Genomic DNA, 24,606 nt, shown 5'->3' on the forward strand with positions numbered 1-24,606 from the left:
ACTTCCTCTTAATATTTAAAAACTAACTGACATCTGGGAAAATTGTTATCAGATGAGATTGAAAAGTAAGTAAAATTTGGTAAATTTTCCGTTCAGATATCCTTTTAATTGAAACCCCGTATCTCCTTACTATCCTAATGAATAGGAATTCTTGTTGTTACCACAAAATAAAATGTATTAGTGGAGGAAAAACTAAATTAAAAAAAAAATTTCTGCAAGATGAGATGACAATACCTAGAAAACAAGTGAATTGTTTTAACCTCTAGTAACAATACTAGAGGTTAAAAATGAACCTAGCAAAGTTGCTTTCCTAAATACCATTCAATGTAGACTGTGAACAACTACATAATGTGTGAGTCTATTGCTGTGACATTCTGGGAAAGTTGGGACAACAGATCTATGGTTGTTTAGAAGCTGGAGGTGGGGAGATTTACTATACAAAGAGGAACGAAGAAACTTTTGGGTGAGAGAGTCGATTATAGTGATGTGCTCTTTGTTAGACGTTACAAAACTGTACACTTTATAAAAAAAGGTGAATGTTACTGAATGTAAATTATATCTCAATACACTTGATTTTAAAAACTAGATTGAGAAAAGGTGATTTCATTCCCTAAAGAGGCAAAAATCAATGTATGTATGGATGTTAATATGAGCGTTATAAAATGAAAATTACAGTCGAGCAGTAAAGGAAGATACTAATTAACAGTAATAGCCTTTTCCTGGTTGGAAAGACCGAAAGCCAAGCTGACATTAGGCCCAGTAGGGCCAGAGCAGCACGTGGGGACACGTGGTCCCTCCTACTGCACAGGTGGGTTCCTGCCCCGGGGCGGGGGCGGGGACTCAGGCCTGCCTGTCTGGGGGTGGGGCCTCGGGAGCGCTGGGCTTTGAGAGCGGTCTGCGGGTGCTCAAGCCCTGGAGTCCGGAGACGGTGGAGACAGTGAGTGTGGTCCTTCTCCTCTCCGCCCGCCCCCAGACCAGGCCCTGTGCCCGAAACTCTGCTCCCTCTACCTCCCACAGTCGCCCCCACCAGGGAGCTCCGGCTCTAGGCCACCCCTCTGCCCCGGGGCTCCCCCACCTCCACGCTGGGCTCAGCGCCCTGGCTTTTCAGCTGCCTTTTCTCCCTCCCGGCAGTGGCCACCCCGCGCGACGCTGAGATCCGGAAGGACGTGCAGGTGCCAGCAGCAGGGCCAGTGGTTGCGGTGGAGCATCGGCTGAGTGCAGACATTAGGCCTTTGGAAGCCCGGCCTGGCCCGCCAGGATTCCTGGGGTGGGGGCAGGGCCACTTCCGGGCTTGGAGCTTTACAGGGAGCAAAGGCCGGCCAGGCCTCAGTGGGTTGGAGTGGGGTTGGTGGGGTGCAGGGGGCCTTACCCCAGTGGACACCAGCTCTTCTTTCCCCACCCCTCACCCCACCTTTGGCCCCTGGGTCAGACCTACTATGGGCAGGTGCTGAAGAAATCAGCAGACTTGCAGACCAATGCCTGTGTCACTGCAGCCAGGCCGGTCCCCCAGCACATCCGGGAGGCCCTGCAGAATGTACACGAGGAAGTATCCTTGAGGTAAAGTGCTCTGTGCTGCCTCCATGAAGACCCCAGACAGCAGCTTTCTCAAAAGATAGTGATGCCAGGTCACTAGAATTAACCTGCCTCCTCCAGTCCATGGGGCTTGCCTTATCTGTCATAAAATCGGTAAAGCTCGCACTGATTATCTTACTGCTCTGTTGAAGAACATCCAGTGACACCCCCTCACCTCCCAGCTCCAAACACCCCCCCACCCCCCCACCCCCACAATGCACAACCCTTTACTCACAGGATACATTCACACTCCTTTGACCTGACATTCCAACCTGTTCAGTTTGGCCCTACCTTCCTAACCAGTCTTGGCTCCCTCCGATGCCCTGGACTACTCTAGGCCGACCTTTCCTTTCCTCTTACCATCAACACAGCCAAGATGATTTCTGCCTGCCTGGCATGCTGTTATGAATCTGGAATGCTTTCTGAATCCCGCCTGTCCAACACCTCACTGATGTCCTACCTACTTTGCCAGGCTGTCGTCAGTCCTTGAGCACTGCTTCCCTAAACCACTATAGCACTTACTTCCTGTGCCACTGTTTTTCAGTAAATCATAGAAAATGTTCTCTGTGTTTGTGTTTTACCTCCCCCATTAAATACACTTGTCTTACCTTTCTTCTTCAGTAATGAGCTTGTCCTGGACCTGCATTAGATGCTCAGTTAGTGCCTAACAAATATTTTAGTTGGTTTATTTGTTACTACCTGGAACGGTGCCCATCAATTCAATGGTAACAAAGCAGTGATAGTCAGCCTTCATGGAGCTTCCAGTGTATTGGGGGAGACTAAACACCAGAAGAGAAATTGAATGAGTGATGGAAGGAAAGGAGGGAGGGAAGGAGGAAGGATTTATAAGATTTAGTGGTTCCATGTCTTCTAGTTTCTAGAGGGAAAATAATAGACAACGTGTATATATTTTCTATTTTCCAGGTATTATGGCTGTGGTCTGGTCATCCCTGAGTGTCTGGAAAACTGCTGGATTTTGGACCTGGGTAGTGGAAGTGGCAGAGATTGCTATGCTCTTAGTCAGCTGGTTGGTGAGAAGGGACATGTCACTGGAATAGACATGACAGAAGGTCAGGTGAGGCGATTTCAGGGATACTGCTGCTGCTAAGTCGCTTCAGTCGTGTCCAATCTGTGTGACCCGAGACGGCAGCCCTCCAGGCTCCCCCGTCCCTGGGATTCTCCAGGCAAGAACACTGGAGTGGGTTGCCATTTTTAGAGATGAAGTTGTTTCCTTGTTACGTGTCAAGGATAATTTAAGAGAGATGCTAAATGCAATGCTCATTTCTGCCATTATTGCTTCCTGACTTGGAAGCTGAGAACTTTGAGGTTTAGGGGCCTCTCTGGGAGAAGGGAGTCAGAGGTTTGATCTGATATAGGAGTTTCATGATGTCTGAATGGAGTTTGATCTTTTCCTTCTTTCTACCATTTATCCTGAAAGATTTTCTTCATTCAAATAAAACCCATGTATCAGACAGGGGGTTTATGCTTCATTGAATTGTCCTATGTTGTAGTAAATTCTCCTTGCCCAGATGAACCTTGTTTACTTACTTAAAATAGTCTGGGGGGAGTATATTCCATTAGTAATAGGAAATGTTAGGAAAATATTAGTGCATTCAAAAATGTTGATTATCAAATCTATTTTTTTCCTTCCTGTAGGTGGAAGTAGCTAACAAGTACATTGAATATCACATGGAAAAATATGGGTTCCAGGCACCCAATGTGACTTTTATTCATGGCTACATAGAAAAGTTGGAAGAGGCTGGAATCAAGAATGAGAGTTATGATATTGTTATGTAGGTCTGCATCCTTACTGTTGTGAATATAGTCCATTTATGATTGAACACACAAACATCACCACTTTTTGTTGAATGGATTCTCATTTAGGGGCTTAAAGTAAACTTAGGCTGGCTTAACAAAAGGATGGAGCTAGCCTGAAGCACTTGTAGTCCACTAGCCACCTAACACACTAGCCTAAGAGAGAACAGATTTTAAGCTGAACCGTGGTTTATGAATGTGCCCAAAAGACCAGCAAGACTCCTGAGTCTGCTTGTATAATGTACATTGATCTGTTATTTTTAATATTATTTTCATGGGAAATGATAAGATTCTGTGTTTCTGTTTTTCCTCCGAGTTGTCAAATCATGCCCAAGTGACAGCCTTAATAAAGCTGCCTTTGAGGAGCTCAACCTATTTACATGTGGTGTAAGAAATGCCTTGAACAGTAGGCGTCTGGTCCCAGGTCATTTTGTTGCATGGCCAACATCATGCCTCAGAATTTTTTCTGCACACTCAAACTTGCTAACAGTTTATTGAGATTCTAAACATTCTATCGCCCTTATCTTGGGACAAAGTTGAGTGTGGGGAAGAGAGGAGGGAGGTGGGAAAAATGGTGTAGCTTTGAGAAAATGGTGGGAACCACCTTTAGGGACTAAAAGGATTTGAGGGTGTCTTAGTAGTCTGAAGGTGTGCTTGACATTCTCTCTGTTCTTTTTTAGATCCAATTGTGCCATTAACCTTGTACCTGATAAACAGCGAGTGCTGCAGGAGGTATATCGAGTGTTAAAGGTGAGGAGAAGAGGGAGACAGGCTATCAGTGAGAACACATGGAATCTGTCCTGTCCTTGTCCCCTTGAGCTGAGAGCTCCAACTCTTAATTTATCCATTAAATTAGAAAGAGTGGCAAAAAGGGGGTGACTGGAATACCTGAGATATGAATTTATTTCTCTCTCAGGTTGCAAAAGGTGATAAATCTGAGAGTCACGATTGAGATTGAATATGTTAAAATTTGCTTTTTTGACTGTTTTTCCTCCTTGCTTCTGTAGAGGAGCCTAGAATAGCATCTGCAGAGCTGCGGGGACCTTTGGACTGACTCCTAAGGTTATTTTGAATATGCTCTCCTAGCATGGACAGTGTTTCTCAGTGCTCCTTATTTTGTACCCATCAGTATTCCATTATCTTTGGGAAGTTACAGAAGGTGAATCTTTTACACTAACTACTGTCTTAAAGGAAAATTTGCAGGCACTCCACACCCTCTATATGTATCATGAGATGTATCTCTTCATGATAGAAGATTCTGAGATTCTTGGTTTATATTACTGTTACAGAGATCAGGGGCTTTTGTCTGCAATTCAGGAGACCCAGGTTTAAACGATCCCTGGGTTGGGAAGATCCCCTGGAAAAGGGAATGGATACCCAATTCAGTATTCTTGCCTGGAGAATTCCATGGGCGGAGGAGTCTGGCAGGCTACAATCCATGGGGTTGAAAAGAGTTGGACACTATGCAGAAATGATTTAACAGTGTCTTAATTAGTATGCCATTATATAGACCAGTTCATTACTTTCACCAGGGTGTACTTGTAGAAGGTAGAGACATTACTGTAGAATCTAGACCTCCATGCTCTTGAAATTAGCTAAATAAAATCTTAAAATTCCTGATAACTCATATGCCTGAAATTTTAAAAACGTTTTAAAAAGATAATGTGTTATTACAAAAATAAATAACAGTGTTACAAAAGTTATATAATTTTTAAGGAAGGAGACTTTATGAGTACCGTTTACGTCTGTTCTGTGAAAGCCTGGTCTGCTTTGCTTCAGATTGATTAAGTTTGTAAAGTTATTTTATTAGCTATTAGCTGACCAATCCCAAAGAAAGGCAGTGCCAAAGAATGCTCAAACTACCGCTCAACTGCACTCATCTCACATGCTAGTAAAGTAATTAATGCTCAAAATTCTCCATGCCAGGCTTCAGCAATACGTGAACCGTGAACTTCCCGATGTTCAAGCTGGTTTTAGAAAAGGCAGAGGAACCAGAGATCAAATTGCCAACATCCACTGGATCATGGAAAAAGCAAGAGAGTTCCAGAAAAACATCTGTTTCTGCTTTATTGACTATGCCAAAGCCTTTGACTGTGTGGATCACAATAAACTGTGGAAAATTCTGAAAGAGATGGGAATACCAGACTACCTGACCTGCCTCTTGAGAAACCTATATGCAGGTCAGGAAGCAACAGTTAGAACTGGACATGGAACAACAGACTGGTTCCAAATAGGAAAAGGAGTACGTCAAGGCTGTATATTGTCACCCTGCTTATTTAACTTCTATGCAGAGTACATCATGAGAAACGCTGGGCTGGGCTGGAAGAAGCACAAGCTGGAATCAAGATTGCCGGAAGAAATATCAATAACCTCAGATGTGCAGATGACACCACCCTTATGGCAGAAAGTGAAGAGGAACTAAAAAGCCTCTTGATGAAAGTGAAAGAGGAGAGTGAAAAAGTTGGCTTAAAGCTCAACATTCAGGAAACAAAGATCATGGCATCTGGTTCCATCACTTCATGGGAAATAGATGGGGAAACAGTGGAAACAGTGGCTGACTTTATTTTTGGGGTCTCCAAAATCACGGCAGATGGTGACTATAGCCATGAAATTAAAAGATGCTTACTCCTTGGAAGGAAAGTTATAGCATATTGAAAAGCAGAGACATTACTTTGCCAACAAAGGTCTGTCTAGTCAAGGCTATGGTTTTTCCTGTGGTCATGTATGGATGTGAGAGTTGGACTGTGAAGAAAGCTGAGCACCAAAGAATTGATGCTTTTGAACTGTGGTGTTAGAGAATACTCTTGAGAGTCCCTTGGACTGCAAGGAGGTCCAACTAGTCCCTCCTAAAGGAGATCAGTCCTGGGTGTTCATTGGAAGGACTGATGCTAAAGCTGAAACTCCAATACTTTGGCCACCTCATGCGAAGAGTTGACTCATTGGGAAAGACCCTGATGCTGGGAGGGATTGGGGGCAGGAGGAGAAGGGGACAACAGAGGATGAGATGGTTGGAAGGCATCACTGACTCAATGGACATGAGTTTGGGTGAACTGCGGGAGTTGGTGATGGACAGGGAGATTCATGGGGTCTCAAAGAGTCAGACACTGAGGGACTGAACTGACTGACTGAGGCACTGAAAAAAAATCTTGGCAGTTTGCTATTGATTGTAACTAGAGAGGGAGCAAGTAGTTATTTGTTCAAAAAGGGTCAACTCAGGAACTTCTGTTGTTTTTTTAAAACTTGATTTTATCCCCTCATGCCTTTCTTTGCTATCAGGGACTAATGTAATCTTTAACCTTGTTTGGATTAATTCTGTTTCAGCATGGTGGGGAGCTATATTTCAGTGACGTCTATGCTAGCCTTGAATTGCCAGAAGAAATCAGGACACACAAAGTTTTATGGGGTAGGTGTTTGTGTTTTGTTTTGTTTTGTTTTGAGGCAGATACTTGTTCAAGTACAGCATTCCATCCTGCTGATGTCCAGGGTGAGGCTTTGTGCTGTGGGAACACATGCCTTTAGGTAACAGGCTTAGGTTCTTTTCCTCCTCTGACACTCAACTCTGATAAGACCTTGGGCAATTTAATTACTCTCTTTGAGTCATGACTTCCTAACTATAAAATGTAGGTAATAATTCAGTCTGCCTCATAAGGCTGTCATGAAGATTGAATGGGATAATGTGTGTGAAAAATTCTTTTAAAAGCTCTAGTGTGGAAATGACGCCAGTTGCTCCAGAGATGATGCGTCCTTAATTCCCTGTATTTTCACCATTATTCTGTTGCTGATCCCTTGAGTGTCATTTTCATGGAGTTTCTGGACATTGAGGAGATAAATGGCATGTGTTTGGTCAGTCTGGCTATGAAATCAAAAGTTCTTTTAAAATAAATTATGTTAACTTTTTTCTTTCATACAATTATATTGTACAGCTGAACCATATTTTATTTGGCCATTTCTTTCTTGGTAATGATTTAGTTTGTTTCTAATTTGTTGATGTAATGAACTTGAAAACTATAAATGCCTTATGAACGTTAATAGTGCTTACTGTTCTAGTAGCAGATTGTTATAAGGTTAATCTGGAACTAAGAGGCAGTGTTGTAATTTTTCTTGTATATTTTTACTCACATAACATAGTGTTTTTCAGAATGTGACCTAATATATGCATGAATATTATGATTGATAGAACCATTAGCTAGCATATCCAGCCTTCACTTTGATTTTCTAGACCTTGGGGGACTCTCAGGTTCTTCTATTTTTCTAGGACCTGTGTTCTAAGTAATACCATAGCCTAATCAATTATACCAGAAGAATAACTCCCTAATATCTAGTTGTATTGGTTGATCTGTGATTTTTCTTTTTTTAGGTGAGTGCCTGGGTGGTGCTTTATACTGGAAGGACCTTTCTATCCTTGCCAAAAAAGTTGGGTTCTGCCCTCCACGTTTGGTCACTGCCAATTTCATTACAGTTCAAAACAAGGAGCTGGAAAACGTGATCGGTAAGAAACAGTGGCAGGGACTGTTATAACTCCAACCTGAATGGTTCTGATTTGGTGATTAGCAAGTATCTCCTCAGTGAGTCTCACTGAAGGAGACTGTGTCATCTGGAAATCTCTATCTTATCTCCCCTTTAATGGCAGCTTCCCAAAGTTTGGTGTTTATCCTCTGAGCCACCAGGGAAGCCCCCCAAAGTTTGGTGTTTAATAAAGCACTTTGAAGGTATTCAATAAATAGAGTCATGTGCCCAGAAAGATGATTGATGGCATGCAAAGAAGATACCATCTTTATAATATTTAAGTCTTCATCTATTGAGCAGACCAATAACCATTGCAGTGCTGGAGACAAACCATGAGTATATTCTGTTTTTAGGCGACTGCCGTTTTGTTTCTGCAACATTTCGCCTCTTCAAACTCCCTAAGACAGGACCAACCCAAAAATGCCAAGTTATTTACAATGGAGGAATCAGAGGACATGAAAAAGAACTAATATTTGATGCAAATTTCACATTTAAGGTAACTAAAGATTTCCATGACTTCCAGCATTCTTCCTCTTCTTACTTTGCTCCACAAACCTTTGCTTAATCTTGCATTGCTTCTCACTTTTCTGGTCTTGGTATATGTGTATGTGTCTGTGTGTCTGTCTATATACACACAAACAAATACACACACATACTTGTGGGCTTCCCTGGTGACTCAGTGGTAAGAATCTGCCTGCAATGTAGGAGGCCCAGGTTCGAGCCCTGGGTCAAGAAGATCCCCTGGAGAAGAAAATGCCAACTGACTCCAGTATTCTTGCCTGGGAAATCCCATGGACAGAGGAGCCTGGTGGGCTACAGCCCACGGTGTCAAAAAAGAGTCAGACACGACTTAGTGACTAAATAATAACAAATATATATATATTATATATATATATATATATTTTTTTTTTTTTTTTTTTTTGCTAAACCATTAAAATGTAAGTTGCAGATATCATGACATTTTACCTTTAAATATTTCAGCATACATCTCCTAAGAATAGAATGTTCTCTTACGTAACCAAATATCATTACCTTAAAAACTTTTCTATGAAACGTCATTCATGCATCAGAGTCATGGTATTATAAAGATGGAAAACTGTGAGAGTACTGAGCAATAATATTTCAGTTGTTTAATTGTTTTGGGATTAAGGAATTGTTAGTGTTTAATGATGACACTGATATTGCTACTACTCTTTTTCGAGTAGGCTTTGTTTTTTCAAAACAGGTAAGTACAGGCTTTGGAACTAGACAGCTGGTTTCAAATTCTAGTTCTGTCATTTATTTATTACTTGAGTAAACTTGAATATGCCACCAAAATTGTTTGAGAAACAGTTTGCTCCACTGTAAAAGTAGGGATAATAATAATACTATGTGGCAGATTTTCTGTAAAGATTAGCAATACTGTAGTAAAACATTGGTACTGGGAACTCAGTAAATAGAAGATACAGTCATTGTTTGTTTCAAAGGTGGAAGAACTTAACTGTTTCCCTACTCTGATGTTTTGGTCTAGATAGCATTTTCAGATTTCTTAAATACTCCTGGTGCCACAGAGCCATTAATGCTTTTTCACTGATACACTGCCATTTGCCTGCTCAGTAGAGCCACAGAATCAGTAAAACCATCACTCTGGTCTAGTGGCTTTCAAAAAAACATTTCTAATGGCAGAATTATTTTTTATTGAGACATATTTGGCACATAACTCTATATTAACTTTAGGTATAAAACACAGTGATTTAAAATTTGTATATATTGCAAAATGATCATCCAGTAAGTCTACAGTTAATGTCCATTACCATACGTAGTTACAAATTTTTTTTTTCTTATGATGAGAAATTTTGGGATCTTTCTCAGCTACTCTCAGATATATAAAACAGTATCATTAACTACAGTCACTATGCTATACATTACAGCCTCATGAGTTATTTATTTTATAACTGAGAGTTTGTATCTTTTGACCCCCGTTAGCCAATCTGCCTACCCTGTACTTGCCCCCAGAATTTTTTTTTTTTTTTTTTCAGCAAAAGCAGGCAGATTCTTTACCAACTGAGCTATCAGGGAGGCCCACAATTTTATTTAAAAGACCAATACTTAACTATGTGTAGGTCCTTGCCTTATGTAACCCCAGTATCTGAAGGGATACAAGCAGAATTTATTGGACAGGAGCAGAGACTGGACAGCTCAGAATCTCCTGTGTTAACTCCTGGTTCCCAAGGCGTGGACCCTTTACGCATGTCCCAGGCACACTGGGACTCAAGGAAACACACCAGAAAAGCCATTAGTCCAAAGACCTTATTTTAGCAACAAATAAGGTGAAACTCAGAGAGCAGTGGTTTTCTACATTTGCTTCTGAGCAGAAACTAGACACTGGAGCGATGAGTGTCCTTTTTTTTTTTTGGTGTTGCCACCAAAGGAAAACTAATAGTGACACTGGTCAATTCCATGGAGAAATAAGCATGAAGCTACTAGCAGCAGGGTCTGAACGTGAGAAAATACTATGTCAAAAGGTGTGGTCTTTTATCTTGAGATACTTCTTGATAGTAGTAGATAGAAGAACCCTTCAGGGTGTTTTTCTTCTATTCAGACGAGAGTGGCATCTCTAAGAATGTCTTTCATGCTTCCCTTCAGAAAGATGAAGCTGTTGAAGTAGATGAAGAAACAGTGGCTATCTTGAAGAATTCACGATTTGCCCAAGATTTTCTGATCGGGCCAGATGGAGAGAAGTTGCCAACATGTGGAGCCTATACTGCTTTAGAAGTAAAGGTTGGCTTGGCTTTTCATTCCCTAACCTCCAACGGAGAACCATTTAAAAAATTGTTATGATCACCACAGACTGCTAAAGAAACAAATCATTATTCTTTTAGTTGGCCATCATAACTTATTTCTAGTATTTTTGTACCTATAAAATGATTTAACTTCATTTTTCCAATGCTGACTTGGTACTTCCATCAATGGACTTTGAAGCATCCACGAACCCCTTAAAATTGTATGTGTATTTTCTTGGGAAAGAGTGTTACTTTCATCAGGTTTCCAAAGAGGTACAGATACAAAAAAGATTAAGAGCTACCTTGGGAAAAAATTATGCAAAGTATACATATATACATACACCTTTTAATGTGGGCTTCTGTGGTGGCTCAGCAGTAAAGAATCCACTGCCAATGCAGGAGATACAAGAGACGTGGGTTCAATCCCTGGGTCAGGAAGATCCCCTGGAGAAGGAAATGGCAACCCACTCCAGTATTCTTGCCTGGGGAATCTCACCAACAGAGGAGCCTGGAGGGCTACAGTCCATGGGGTCGCAAGGAATTGGACACAACTTAGTGACAAAACAGCAACAGACCTTTTTATATGAATAGTCAGAAAGATGGTACCAGCCTACATGCCTGCCTGCAATGTATGAGAATACCTTTTCCCTGTATCCTTACTAATATGGTTATTACTTTTTAAAAAAGATGATGGTTGGATGGCATCATCGACTCAATGGACATGAGTTTGAGCAAACTCCAGGAGATAGTGAAGGACAGGGAAGCCTGGCATGCTACAGTTCATGGGATCACAAGGAGTCAGACATGACTGAGTGACTGAACAACAACTTAAAAAAAATCTTTGTTTATCTGATAAGCAGAATATAATTTGTTTGTTTTACATACATTGAACTTTTTGGTTATGTTTATTGACTATTTACATTTCATCTATTGTGAACTTCCTTTGTAATATAAGAGTGTTTATTATTATGTTGCAAATTTTTTCTCTTTTATCTTTTCGTTTGCTTTTTTTGTTCTTGTGCCACATGGCATGTTTGACCTTCGTTCCCTGGGCGGGGATTGAACCCATGCCCCTTGCAGTGGAAGCGTAGAGTCTTAACAACTGGACCACAGGGGAGTTCCCCTTTTTATTTGCTTTTTCTCCTGAATAGATGTTTTCGGTTTTTATGCAGTCATTTCCTTTATGGTATCTGGCTCTGGTGTTACCATTAGAAAGATCTGTTCTATGTGAACCTTATAAATTTACTTGTTTTCTTTTAGTGCTTTTTAAAACTTGAGGTAGAATTTGCATAACATAAAATTCACTATTTTAACCAATTTTTTTTAACCATTTTAATCTGTACAGTTTAGTAGCTTTTAGTCTGTTTATAATGTCATACAACCATTACCACTGTCTAGTTCCAGAAAGCTTTCGTCATCCCCCCGAGTAAATCCTATTCCCATTAAGCACTCATCCCCAGTCCTCCTCTCCCCCATCCCTGGCAGTAACTAATCTGTTTTCTTGTCTCTGGATTTGCTTTTTCTGGACATTTCATAAAAGTGGAATCATACAATACTTTGTGACCTTTTCTGTCTGGCTTCTTTTACTTAATGTAATGTTTTCAGGGTTTATCCATATAGCAGTATTTCATCCCTTTTCATAGCTGGATAATAGTCCCTTATATGGCTATACCACAGTTTTTTCTTTTTAGCCCATTCATCAGTTGAGAGATGTTTAGGTTGTTTCCACTTTTTGGCTATTGTAATGTTGCTGTGACTGTGCATGTATATGTGCCTCATGTACTTGTTTGAGTGGTTGTTTTGAATCCTTTTGGGTCTGTATCTGGGAGTGGAATTGTTGGGTCATGTGGTAATTCTCCATTTAACTTTTTGAAGTCACCAAACTGTGTCCTACAGTGGCTCCGCCATTTTACAATCCTCCCAGCAATGTGCAAGGGTTCCCATTTCTCTGCATCCTTGCCAACAGTTGTTATTTTCTGTTTTGATTGTAGCCATCTTCGTTAGTGTGAAGTATTTGAGCCAGTATTGCAGCATATTCTAAAATGAATATTTTCTAAAATATCTTAGATTCTTATTTAAAAATTATTCTAGTAACGGAAATATTGGTGTAGCATTTTTAACAGCATTTTATCACAAGTTATCTCCAGTCACCTCTCACAACCTCCCTATGAAGAAGGTGGATAGGGAGTGGTAACAGATAGTGGCATCTTTCTCTTATTTATTTTTACCTTTCCCCCATTCATGCTCTCATAATTATTAATCCATTTGTTAATTTATAATATTCTATTATTTAGAACAGGCTTAGTGATGGATTTCAAGTCTTTTTTGTCTGACAGAACTTCTAACCTGCACCAGAGTCCTGCCCAGCAAAATAAGCTACTGCTCTTTCTGGGGCAGGATGGTGGGGTGTATGTACACGATAGGCTAAGTACACATCTCGGCTCTGCCACCTATGTGTAATCTTGGATTCCTTACCTAAACTCCTCAAACCCTCTGTTTCCTCATGTTTAATGGCAAGATAATAATCCCTTTTCTCCTCAGATTGTAAAAGTCAAATGGAATGATACATGTAAATGTTAGGCGATGCCTGGCAAGTAATAACATACCCAAGAAACAGAGGTGGTTATGGTTGTGGATTTGTATTTGCTAAGATTCTTGGTCCAACTAAAGACTAAGATCCAACCAGTCCATCCTAAAGGATATCAGTCCTGGGTGTTCATTGGGAGGTCTGATGTTGAAGCTGAAACTCTAATACTTTGGCCACCTGATGTGAAGAGCTGACTCATCGGAAAACACCCTGATGCTGGGAAAGATTGAGGGCAGGAGGAGAAGAGGACGACAGAGGATGAGATGGTTGGATGGCATCACTGACCCAATGGACATGGGTTTGAGTGGACTCTGGGAGTTGGTGATGGACAGGGAGGCCTGGCATGCTGCGGTTCTTGGGGTCGCAAAGAGTTGGACACGACTGAGCAACTGAACTGAACTGAACTGAAGATTCTGGGTATCTTGGAACTGTGTTCTGTGTGTTTGAATTCTGACCCTCTTTGCAGGATTCTTTCATCATTCTCTCATGTACCCTTTCTCCTGGCTCAGAATTTCTATAATCTTCAAAAATTTTACTTTTCTGCTCTTTATATTTTGTAGAAATTTTCGATGCATGGGGCAAAAACATTGATACACAAGTAACTCTTGTGCCTTTTCCTCCACCTTTTGTTACCTTGCAGTCTTTTTTTTTTCTTCCCTCAGTGCTTGTGGGATCTTAGTTCCTGAACCAGAAATTGAACCCCGGGCTCCAGCAGTGAGCACTGAATCCTGGCCTCTGGACTGCCAGGGAATTCCCAAGCAGTCTTTTTTTATTTGGCCACGCTGGGTCTTTGTTGCTCCGCACAGGCTTTCTCTAGTTGCGGCGAGGGGGGCTACTCTGGTTTGGTGCGTGGTCTTCTCGTGTTGGGGAGCACAGGCTGGAAGGTACATGGGCTTCAGCAGTTGCAGCTCCCAGGCTCTAGAGTGTGGGCTCAGTAGTTGTGGTGCATGGGCATAGTTGCTCCGAGGCATGTGGGATCTTCCTGGATCAGGGATCAAACCCATGGCCCTGCAGTGGCGGGTGGACTCTTATCCACCAGGGAAGTCCCCAAGCAGTCTTTTAAGAGTGAAGCTTATTAGGGAATTCCCTGGTGGCATAATCTGAGCTAAGTGTAGAAGCCATCGCTAGAGGTAAAAAGTGATTTTATTTATTTATTTTTTGCTTTATTTGATTCTTGAGCACTCTGCTTTTGAAGGAAAAAGAACTTTAGAGGGAAAAGTAGAGAAATTTGAATTCTGACTTTTCAGTCCATTGCATTTCATGAATGTGTTACTGGTCTTTTGAAATTCTTGGTTGTTCACTGATAACAAAATCTTCCTGGTCAAAATCAGTGTTTATCTGGAAATACTTTCATCATTCTATTCTCCTTTACTTGGTTTCCTGAATCCTGGTTCTGAAGGCTGCCAGAGAATTAGTTACAAGTAAACAGAATCTTTCCCCCAGCCCACTCTGGGGGCGTTTGCTTGTTAGATGCGTTTGCTTCTGCAGGAGAGAATTTTCTGGCAGCAGAGCTCTCCAGCACCTCATGTGCAGGAGGATGCCTGACCTCTGGTTGGAATGCAGCTTTCTACGTGTTTGAACTGGTTTGTCAGAACCATCTCCCATCTCTCACCTTGCTTCTTTCAGCCTGCGGGCGTGCCGTCAGTTCCATGTCTGAAATGGGACTAATTGACACTGAAGGAAGATTTGAAGAATGAAGCAGCTGTGTGTCCTAGAAATACAACCTTGGGCTTTCGGAGGAGGACGTTCTTATCTTTTTTATGGAAGACCTTTGTGATAGATTCCTGGGAACCACAAGCAGGAGGCATGTGGGGAATTGCTCGTATTTCTGTCATCCTATCCGTTGGCGCAGTAGAAGAATCAAAGTACTGCTTCTTTCTGGGACTTGACTCCATAATGACTGTTTTTGAGAGTCCTCGTTTTTCTTTCTTCTCCTCCTCCTCCTCCTTTAATCCTGACAAGCAAAGTGTATTTTGCTATTTAAAAGAACTATTAAAACCCTGCAGCATCTATAGTGATGCAGATAGGATGTGTGCTATGTCCTGTCTTGCTCTAGTTAATAGTCGTGGGAGTAATCACATGACAACAGTTGTTGCTGTTGTTCAGTCGCTGAGTTGTGTCTGACTCTTTGCCACCCCATGGACTGCAGCACGCCAGGCTTCCGTGTCTTTCACTATCTCCCGGAGTTTGCTCATACTCATGTCCACTGAGTCAGTGATGCCATCCAGCCATCTCACCCTCTCTTGCCGCCTTCTTCTCCTGTCCTCAGTCTTTCCCAGCATCAGGGTCTTTCCCCATGAATTGGCTCTTCAAATCAGGTAGCCAAAGAATTGGAGCTTCAGCTTCAGCATCCATCCTTCCAATGAATATTCAGGATTGACTGACTACCTTTAGGATTGACTTGTTTGATCTTGCTGTCCTGGGAACTCTCAACAGTCTTCTCCAGCACCACACTTTGAAAGCATCAACACTTCAGCACTCAGCCTTCTTTATGGTCCAACTCGCGCATCCATACATGACTACTGGAAAAACTATAACTTGGACTGTACAGACCACTGTTGGCAAAGTGCTGTCTCTGCTTTTTAATACACTGTCTAGATTTGTCATAGCTTTTCTCCTAAGGAGCAAGCGTCTTCTAATTTCATGGCTGCAGTCGCCGTCTACAGTGATTTTGGTTGTAGTCGAGAGGACCTAATCTTTATCAAACAGTTAATATGTTGAAGGCATCTCATCATTTAGTCCTCATAATACTCCTTTTCTTCATTTTACAAATGAAGAAACAGGCTCAGAGAGATTAATTTGCTGATCCAAGGTCACACAGCTAGAAAGGAGTAAATCTGAACCCACATGTATTTCTGGAGCTGACATTCTTAACCAGTATGCTGCAGTAGCTCTCCATATCTGTACTGTTCACACAAGCACAGTTAGTGCTGGAAAGGACTGCTTGTCAGGGTGTCCCACCTTCTAGTTCCTTCAAGTTTTGAGAGCTTTTTGGTCTGGTTGCAGACATTTGGAAGTGGTACTGATATTACTTGTACATCTTTCTGTTTGCTGCCGCCGCCGCTGCCGCTAAGTCGCTTCAGTCGTGTCCGACTCTGTGCGACCCCAGAGACGGCAGCCCACCAGGCTCCCCCGTCCCTGGGATTCTCCAGGCAAGAACACTAGAGTGGGTTGCCATTTCCTTCTCCAATCTTTCTGTTTGCAGTTATAAACAAATAACTTGTTTGTAACTTGTAGGTTGCAGTCCACCAACAAATAATAAGAGTGTAAGATCAATGGCACTCCACTCCAGTACTTTTGCCTGGAAAATCCCATGGACGGAGGAGCCTGGTAGGCTGCAGTCCATGGGGTCGCTAGAGTTGGACACGACTGAGCGACTTCACTTTCACTTTTCACCTTCCTGCATTGGAGAAGGAAATGGCAACCCACTCCAGTGTTCTTGCCTGGAGAATCCCAGGGACGGGGGAGCCTGGTGGGCTACCGTCTATGGGGTCGCACAGAGTTGGACACGACTGAAGCGACTTAGCAGCAGCAGCAGCAAGATCATGTTTAATGAATTCACTTTCATTAATAAGGTGGCTTGTGCATATTCTTGATGTGCAGTCTTGTGCCTGGATTTTCTCTGACTGTTGGGACTGCTGGTAGAGGTATCTCATTAGAAGGTGAAAGGAGGAAAAATAAAGACTGCTGTCTTGTCTTTTGAAAGTTCCACTTACTCTGCCCTGAAATCTTACTGGTTGTGGTTGGCAATCTCAACATCTGAATATCAGCAATTGCTAAGGAGGGCCCTGGTATCTGGGACTTCCCTTCTTCTCTTGCACACGTTTCTAGAGATTAGAGTAAGAGAAGGGAAGAAGATCCAGCATGTCAGTAGCTCAGTTCTAAAAAGGTAAAAGGCACAAACAAATGGGAATCCCATGGAATAAAGCAAATCAACTCTTCTGGCCCAAAAGGGACCTTTCAGAAGCTTTAAATGAAGTTTACCTTGAAAATAGCGATAACTTGATTAGAAACTTCAGGAAAAGACAGCCACCTTGATAAGTGAGTCACTGATGCTGCTCCCGGACCCCACAGAACTGTACAATTTTGTCCTCCTTGTAGGAAATAAGCGTTAAGTCCAGCTGAAATGTTAGTGTCTGTCAAAACATCTTTAACGTATCCTTTCGTCTTGGTTTGTCTTTTGACAGGATGTGATCACAGATCCATTTGAGCTTGCAGGGAGGTCCGACAGTGAGGAGTCCAGAAGTTCCCCTGCTGTTGGTGGCTGCTGCAGTACAAAGAAATGCTCCTAAAACAACAGCTGACCAGACGACAGTGCGCAGGAGGTGAAAGAATGAGTTACACATGTCTTAACCCACCCTTTCCCATAGCCCATACCATACGAAAGAGCAAGTGGCAGAAGTCCACTGATCTCTAGATAAAAATAAATGAGTTATCTTTACAAAGTATTAAAGGTTTACATCAAAATCACGTAAAGACCCGTTAAGCCGGTTTCCTCTTACCTGATTCTGGTGCCACCTGGTGGCCAGAAATGGAACTGAGCAGCAGTCTGAAAGCTTGGCCCATGGGCAAGGAAGGCTTTAGAAAAGAGTTGGCTGAGTCTCAGGGAAAACATTTTCCTTCTGACCCACATAGAACCTTTTCGACTTTTCACCATGTGTGCTCATTAAACAAAACTCCTACTGAAATCATTCGAATCATGCCAAAAGATTGCCAAATCAAATTTGGTAGGAGTGCTCTGGAGATAATGGTCTTTTATATCAGTTTTTTTCCTCCAATGTGCAGTTGAATGAAGAAAAAACCCAAGTGTTAATTTTTTTGACTTCAGTTTACCCTAACATAAGACAACATGGTAACCATATGCAGTAAATCTTAACCAGATCAGGAAAACAGTTTGATACTTTTTAAAAGACAAACTAGATGTAAAAATGGTGGGTTTTCTTTTCCTTTATAAAATGCCCTAATTAAACCTGTAGGAAAGTATTAGGTTTAGTCCTAGTTTCCATAGTTAAAGAAGATTGAGGGATTCTTCTCTCCTCAATCTTCAAGGATGGTTGAAGATTTCAAGGATGGTTGTGTCACACGAGTGTATGTTCCTCGGTTCTTTGTCTCGTCACAACAAAGATTTGGAGCGATGGACATTAAAGCCCTCGGCACGTCACAACTCTTGGGTCTTGGACAAACCGTGTTATAGCTCTTAGGCAAATCAGTGTTACAGCTCTATTTTATGTAGAAGATAGCAGGAGAATCCATCCTCAAAGCGTGAGGGCATGCCAACCCAAAGACTCGAAGAGAAGAGAGTGGAGGAGTGCGCAGGGGGGTGGGGGAGAGAGAGAGAGAGTGAGAAAGGAGAGACAGAAAGAGCGCATGCACGTAGGAGAGAGGGAGTCCGTGAGAAAGCGCTTTGGCTCCTCCTTTTATATGTTTTTTCCTCCACCTGGGCCTGCCCTATGCAAATTGGGCTTAGCCAGGAGTGCTGTTTGTCCTGCCTGAAGTCTTCACTCTGGTCCTCGGACCTTCCTTTGACCTTCCTTGTCTTTTAGCCACCGCCATTTTGGACTCCTTTCCCCTATTCTACCTACCTAACATTCTCCCCTCAAGAGATGAGAGGCCCAATTCTTTGGGAATAGGGGCGTCGAGGTCTTTCAGGCTACTTCCTGTTGAACTGGGATGGTGAGGGGTATTGGGCCTCCCCCTCTTGCTAGTCTCAATCCTCAGAGTCCTTATAGTGGTGTCCAAGGGTGTGTGATATTTTCCGTGGTCAGCTGTAGTTTTATATCTTTGTTGAACTGGCACTGCATGTTGTAGCTGGTTGACCTGGGCAGAGATAAGACAGGTTAGACAATTGACAGTACATGGAATAAGCATAAGCATCATCAGTATAGCATAACAAGGAGTAGTAGGGACATTGGTCAATTTTAAATTCACATCGCCAGGATGGCTCAAGTCCCTCCTTGTTCAGGGATCAGAAGATCTATCTCCTGTCTGTTTTGGAGTACAGTCTCTGTCAAGCTGTGTTGGCTCTTTAGAGTTATCCTGAGAAATTTTATCCCCAGAAACCAGATTTTGGGGGTGTTCATTAGAATGGCACTCATTGGTAGTTCTGAATAGGTATCTGAGATCTCCCAGGGGCTCACAGGTGTATTGAGTGTCCTCTTCTGTTTTCTTCCATGGCTTGACTCGTGAGTAGTGAATCCAGGAGTCATGTCCTGGTACCTTGACTGCTGTGGGGGTAGAAAATATTACAGGGTAAGGGCCCTTCCATGTGGGCTGGAGTTGAGCCTTTGGGGACCCATCTTTCCCGACTTTAATTAGGGCTTGAGTTCCTGGAGCATATAGTGGTGACTCCTTAGAATCTTTTGGGTCCTGGTTCATACCCCACAAGCGTATATCCTGTTGGAATTGCCCAATGGTCATGGTATAAGACTGGAGGGTCTGAACCTCTGGATCTAGGAAGAGGTCATTGACATAAACAAAAGGTCTCCCATATAGCATCTCATAAGGACTAAGACCAACCTGTCCCTTAGGGGCAATGTGGGTGCGGAGGAGAGCTATTGTTGGTAAAGCCTCCTTCCATCCCAGGGAGATCTCCTGGGTTATCTTTTTTATCGCTGATTTTAAGAATTGATTGGCTCTTTCTACTTTTCCTGAAGATTGAGGCCTCCATGCACAATGGAGATAATAAGTAATGCCCAATGCTTTCGAGACCCCTTGGGTGACCTTAGAAGTAAATGATGTCCCATTGTCACTTTGTAATGACCTGGGCAGACCAAATTTTGGAATGATTTCATGGAGCAGTTTTTTTACCACCTCCTCAGCCGTCTAAGTCTGGGTGGGAAAGCCTTCAATCCATCCTGTGACTGTATCTATCATAACTAATAGGTATTTATACCCTTGAGAAACTGGCATCTGGGTGAAGTCCATCTGCCAGTCCTCTCCTGGGTAGGCCTCACGTCGTTGGACGGGCTGGGCCAGCTGAGGTCTTCGAGCTCCTTGGGGGTTGTTTAATTGGCAAGTAGGACAAGAGGAGACCACCTGTCTTATCGTTGTTTGGAGGCCTGTTCCTCTGAAGGATCTTTCTAGTAATCTTTGGAGGGCCTTTCCTCCTAAATGAGTAGTGGCATGTAAGGAGTTAACCAACTTCCATTGGAGGTTCCCAGGCAGAAAAAGGAGTCCCTCCTCTTGGAACCACCCCATATGATCTTCTTGAAAGCCCTCGCTCTTAGCTTTAAGAGTCTCACCTTCAGTATATGAAGGAGTTTCTGGCAAATTAGTCTGTGGAACTAAGGTGGCAATCCCTATTAGGTCATGGTTCTGTAATGCTCTCCTAGCTGCCTGATCAGCTGCTTGGTTCCCTCGTGCCACTTCTGTGCTCCCTTTTTGGTGTCCTTTACAGTGGGAGACTGAAACCTCAGTGGGCAGATGGACTGCCTCCAAGAGTCAAAGAATCTGATCACCATATTTGATTGGGGACCCTCGGGTGGTCAAGTGGCCCCTTTCTTTCCAAATAGCCGCATGTGCACGTAGCACCAGAAAGGCATACTTGGAGTCAGTGTAAATGGCTATTCTTTTTCCTTTTCCCAGCTCTAAAGCTCGAGCCAGGGCTATGAGCCCAGCTAATTGGGCTGAAGTACCTGGTGGCAGAGGCTTAGCCTCTATGGTCTCAAAATTGGAGACTACTGCATACCCGGCTCTTTTTCCATCCAAGACAAAGCTGCTTCCATCAGTGTACCAGATTTCCTCAGGATTGGTCAGAGGATCTTCTGACAATCCCTCTCTGGGTTTTGTCCAGTGGTCCAAGGTTTCTAGACAAGAGTGAAAGGGGAGAGAGCCCTCGGGGGTAGGTAGGAGGGTGGCTGGGTTAAGAACCACACAAGGGGATATAGTGAGGCCTGGATTTTCCATCAGCATTACTTGATATCTGAGGATTCTTTGATCAGACATCCATAAATGGCCTCTCCCATTTAGGAGTTGTTTACTTGGTGGCTGGTAAAAATAGTTAGTTTGCCCCCAAAGGAGAGTTTTGAAGCATCTTCTATCATGATTGCAATAGCTGCAAGATTTCGAAGGCAGGGGGGCCAGCCTCGGGTAGTTGGATCCAGCCTCTTGGATAAGTATGCTACAGGCTGGGGCTCAGATCCCAACCTTTGAGTTAACACTCCCGAGGCTATTCCCTCTCTTTCATGGACATAAAGTTGGAATGCTTTTTCTGGGTCTGGCAACCTCAAGGCAGGTGCCTGAGTTAAGGCCTGTTTTAGTGTAGCCTCTGCCTCCTTTTGAGGAGTTCCCCACATGAGTGGGATTGAATCATCTCGTCCCTTTAAGCTTTCATATAAGGGTTGGGCAATTAGACCGTAGTTGGGTATCCAGATTCTACAATAACCAGTTAGCCCCAGGAAAGCTCGCAATTGTTTTTGAGTCGTGGGGGAGGGCAACTGGAGGATTCCTTGTACCCGATCAGAGGACAGCCTCCTGGACCTGTGTGTAATCTGAACTCCCAGGTAAGTGACCTTTGTCTCGACCATCTGTGCCTTAGCACGGGAGACTTTATATCCCCTTTCTGCCAAGAAGTTTAGAACCTGAATTGCATGTTGTTGGGCACTTTTCTTGTCTGGAGAGCAGATTAGTAGGTCATCTATGTATTGTAATATTTTCCCATTAGGTCCCAGGTCCAGATCTCGGAGATCCCGGCTAAGGGCCTGTCCAAACAGGTGGGGCCTATCTCTGAACCCCTGAGGTAATACTGTCCAAGTCATCTGTTGGTGTTTTTCTCCTGGGGCTTCCCACTCAAAGGCAAAAAGGTATTGGGATTCTTTAGCCAGTGGTATGCAAAAAAAAAAAATGCATCTTTGAGATCCAAGACTGTAAACTACTTGGCACTGGGTGGGATTTCTCCCAAGATTACATAGGGATTGGGTACTGTGGGATGGAGGGGGACTACAGCTTCATTTATGATCCAGAGATCTTGAACCATTTGCCAGGTTCCGTCTTTTTTCTTTACTGAGAGGATTGGGGTGTTACATGGCGAACTGGTGGGGACCAATAGCCCACAAGCAAGGAATTTATTTATTAAAGGCTGTAGTCCCTCCAGAGCCTCTCTTTTGAGAGGATGTTGTTTTCGGTTAGGAAACTGAGTGGGATATCGGAGGACAATGATGACCTGTTCAGCTTGGTGGGCTCGTCCAGGAATCCCCTGGTCCCACACCTGGGGGTTAATTTTGTCTTCCCATAGTTTTTGGTCCCTCTCTATTAAAGGTGTAATGGGTTCTTCAGTAGTAATGAGGAGCTGTAGAGCTCTAGGGGCTGAAAAAGTTCCCATCACAAGGGTGGTCCCCAGTTTAATGAGTAGGACACTCAGGGACCACCAGAAACTGGTGGGAAAATATTTGTCCATCCCAGCAACAAAGAAGTGCTCGGGTGAATCTTTTAGTAGTTGCTTTTCCTGCAGCACCCAAAATGGTACAGGTTTGGGAGGAGAAGGCTCCGGAGTAGGAGATCAAGACAGAGTAGGTAGCCCCCGTGTCAACTAAGAAATTCTCAGACCTACCTGCCACATCCAGTTGCACCCTTGGCTCCAGCCCCGTGATGGTTATCTGTGACAGGCGGGCTGGCTGGAGTGGGCCGCTTCAGTCCTCTTGAACCATCATGAAGGTAGGCTTGGCCTTTGACCTTGAGGCTCTTGGGTCCCAAGGGCAGAGTGCTGCCCAATGTCCCAGTTGATGGCATTTGTGGCAGGCCATTCTCAGAGACTTGTCACAGTTTGGACACTCTTTGGCCCAATGCCCCGCCTGTCTACAGATCAGGCATTTGTCTCGTGCCTTATCCCTCAAGCACTTGGGGTTTGCCATAGGGCTTCTCTGGAGGGCGGCCAGCATCTGGGCATGCCTTTCTTTCTCTCCTCCTGGGCCTTGGCCTGCTTCTCCTGTTCTCTGTTATAAAAGGTATTGGTGGCTGTCTGGACCATCTCATCTAAAGAGGCAGCAGGGTCCTGCTGTTGTAGCTGCTGTAACTTAACTCTGATATCTGATGCACATTGGGACAGGAATTTGTCCTTTAAAATCATCCGTCCCTCGTAAGAGTCTAAGTCCAGGTTGGTAAACTTTTGGAGGGCCTCTTTTAGCCTCTCCAGAAAGGCAGTGGGGTTCTCATTGGGCTCCTGAGTTGTTGCTGAGACCCAGGCATAGCTAATTACTTTTTGTTGGACTGCTTTCAGTCCTGCCTTCACACCGATTAGAAAATGATCTCTTTCCCAGATGTGCTCAGGGTCATTATAATTCCAATTAGGATCGGAGGAGGGGACTGCAGTTTCCCCTACTGGGTATCTATCACTGGACATGTGAAGCCCTGTTGCATACCTCTGGGCTTCCTTTAAGACCCTGGTATGTTCAGGATCAGATCAAGTTTGACTAAATATGACCATGATGTCTTTCCACGTCAAGTCAAAGGCAAAGGTAATAATGTTGGAAGGTATCTATATATTTGCCTGGGTCATCTGTATAGCTTCCCAGGTCTTGTTTGATCTGCCTTAGTTCTAAGAGGGAGAAGGGCTTATGGACCCAGGTTGGTCCAAATTCTCCTCCAGTTTCAACTAAGGGACATACTCAAGCTGGCTTTTGTGGAGGGGGTGCTCCCGGATATGGGGGCACATTTGGGTACGAGGAAGGAGCACCAGGCAACTCGGGAGCTGTGGGAGGTGAGCCTTCACGAGGGGGTTCCTTTTCTTGGTTGCCTGTGCCTAACACCATTTGCCTAGTGGGCTCACTTTTAGGGCATACTACAATCCCATACTTAAGACAGAGTTCCTTCATATTGCTTAGTCGGAAGAAAATTTGGACATAGGGGATCTCGGTTCATTTCCCTTGTCTTTTGCAGAATAATTCTAATTGCAGGATGATATTGTAATTTAAAGTTCCATCCTCAGGCCAGTGTTCCTCGTCCCCCAGTGGATACTGGGGCCATGCAGCAGCACAAAAGAATTTCAAACGACTTCTCCTTAGGGCTAGAGGGTCGAACAGCTTCCAGTTATCAAGGATACATCTCAAGGGCGTCTGCCAGGAAAGACAGTCATGACAGGGAGAAAAGAAAAAGACCTCTTTTGATTTTTATGGGTGGACTTCCTTAGGGGTGAGTCTTTCTAAAGCTTATCCTACCCAGAACTGTTGCAACCTGAGAGCCAGGCGTCCCCAGGTCAGGGTGCAGATCCCCACGCAGGCTGAGGTGTGACAGCCTCCTAGAGATCGAATCCCTGGGCAGGTCGAGGTGTGACGGCCTCCTGAGAATTGGGTCCCTGGGCAGGTCGAGGCGTGATGACCTCCTGGGACCCCTGGGACTAGAGGATCCCCAAGCAGGTTGAGGCATGACAAC

The 24,606-nt window shown here is 43.5% G+C and overlaps 1 protein-coding gene and 1 long non-coding RNA gene across 3 annotated transcripts; one reads left to right on the forward strand and one right to left on the reverse strand.

Annotated features, from left to right (window-relative positions):
• Nucleotides 1-834: 834 nt before the first annotated feature.
• Nucleotides 835-17,670, forward strand: AS3MT (arsenite methyltransferase). 2 transcript variants are annotated; one of them, XM_055560212.1, is made up of 11 exons: nucleotides 835-937; nucleotides 1,132-1,172; nucleotides 1,430-1,557; nucleotides 2,497-2,647; nucleotides 3,229-3,365; nucleotides 4,068-4,137; nucleotides 6,709-6,790; nucleotides 7,745-7,876; nucleotides 8,247-8,389; nucleotides 10,519-10,653; nucleotides 17,430-17,670. In XM_055560212.1, coding segments are annotated over exons 1-11 (1,125 nt in total). In that variant the 5' UTR covers nucleotides 835-936; the 3' UTR covers nucleotides 17,535-17,670. The 2 variants fall into 2 exon arrangements, with proteins under 2 accessions (XP_055416187.1, XP_055416188.1); XM_055560213.1 differs by lacking the exon at nucleotides 10,519-10,653.
• A 780-nt stretch (nucleotides 17,671-18,450) lies between these two features.
• LOC129636652 (uncharacterized) lies at nucleotides 18,451-22,940 on the reverse strand. The gene is made up of 3 exons (XR_008707059.1): nucleotides 22,790-22,940; nucleotides 19,380-19,466; nucleotides 18,451-19,059 (listed from the first exon to the last, which is right to left on the reverse strand). It is a non-coding gene; the product is annotated as an uncharacterized LOC129636652 (long non-coding RNA).
• Between the last annotated feature and the right edge of the window lie 1,666 nt (nucleotides 22,941-24,606).

Source organism: Bubalus kerabau, chromosome 22 (assembly GCF_029407905.1).
Source record: "Bubalus kerabau isolate K-KA32 ecotype Philippines breed swamp buffalo chromosome 22, PCC_UOA_SB_1v2, whole genome shotgun sequence".
Classification (NCBI taxonomy): Eukaryota; Metazoa; Chordata; class Mammalia; order Artiodactyla; family Bovidae; genus Bubalus; species Bubalus kerabau.

Bases quoted from the DNA above. Each gene is read 5' to 3' on its own strand.
- AS3MT (XM_055560212.1), top strand. The intron at 1,173-1,429 runs GTGCCAGCAGCA...CCCCTGGGTCAG, and splicing joins AGATCCGGAAGGACGTGCAG to ACCTACTATGGGCAGGTGCT. The intron at 10,654-17,429 runs GTTGGCTTGGCT...GTCTTTTGACAG, and splicing joins ATACTGCTTTAGAAGTAAAG to GATGTGATCACAGATCCATT.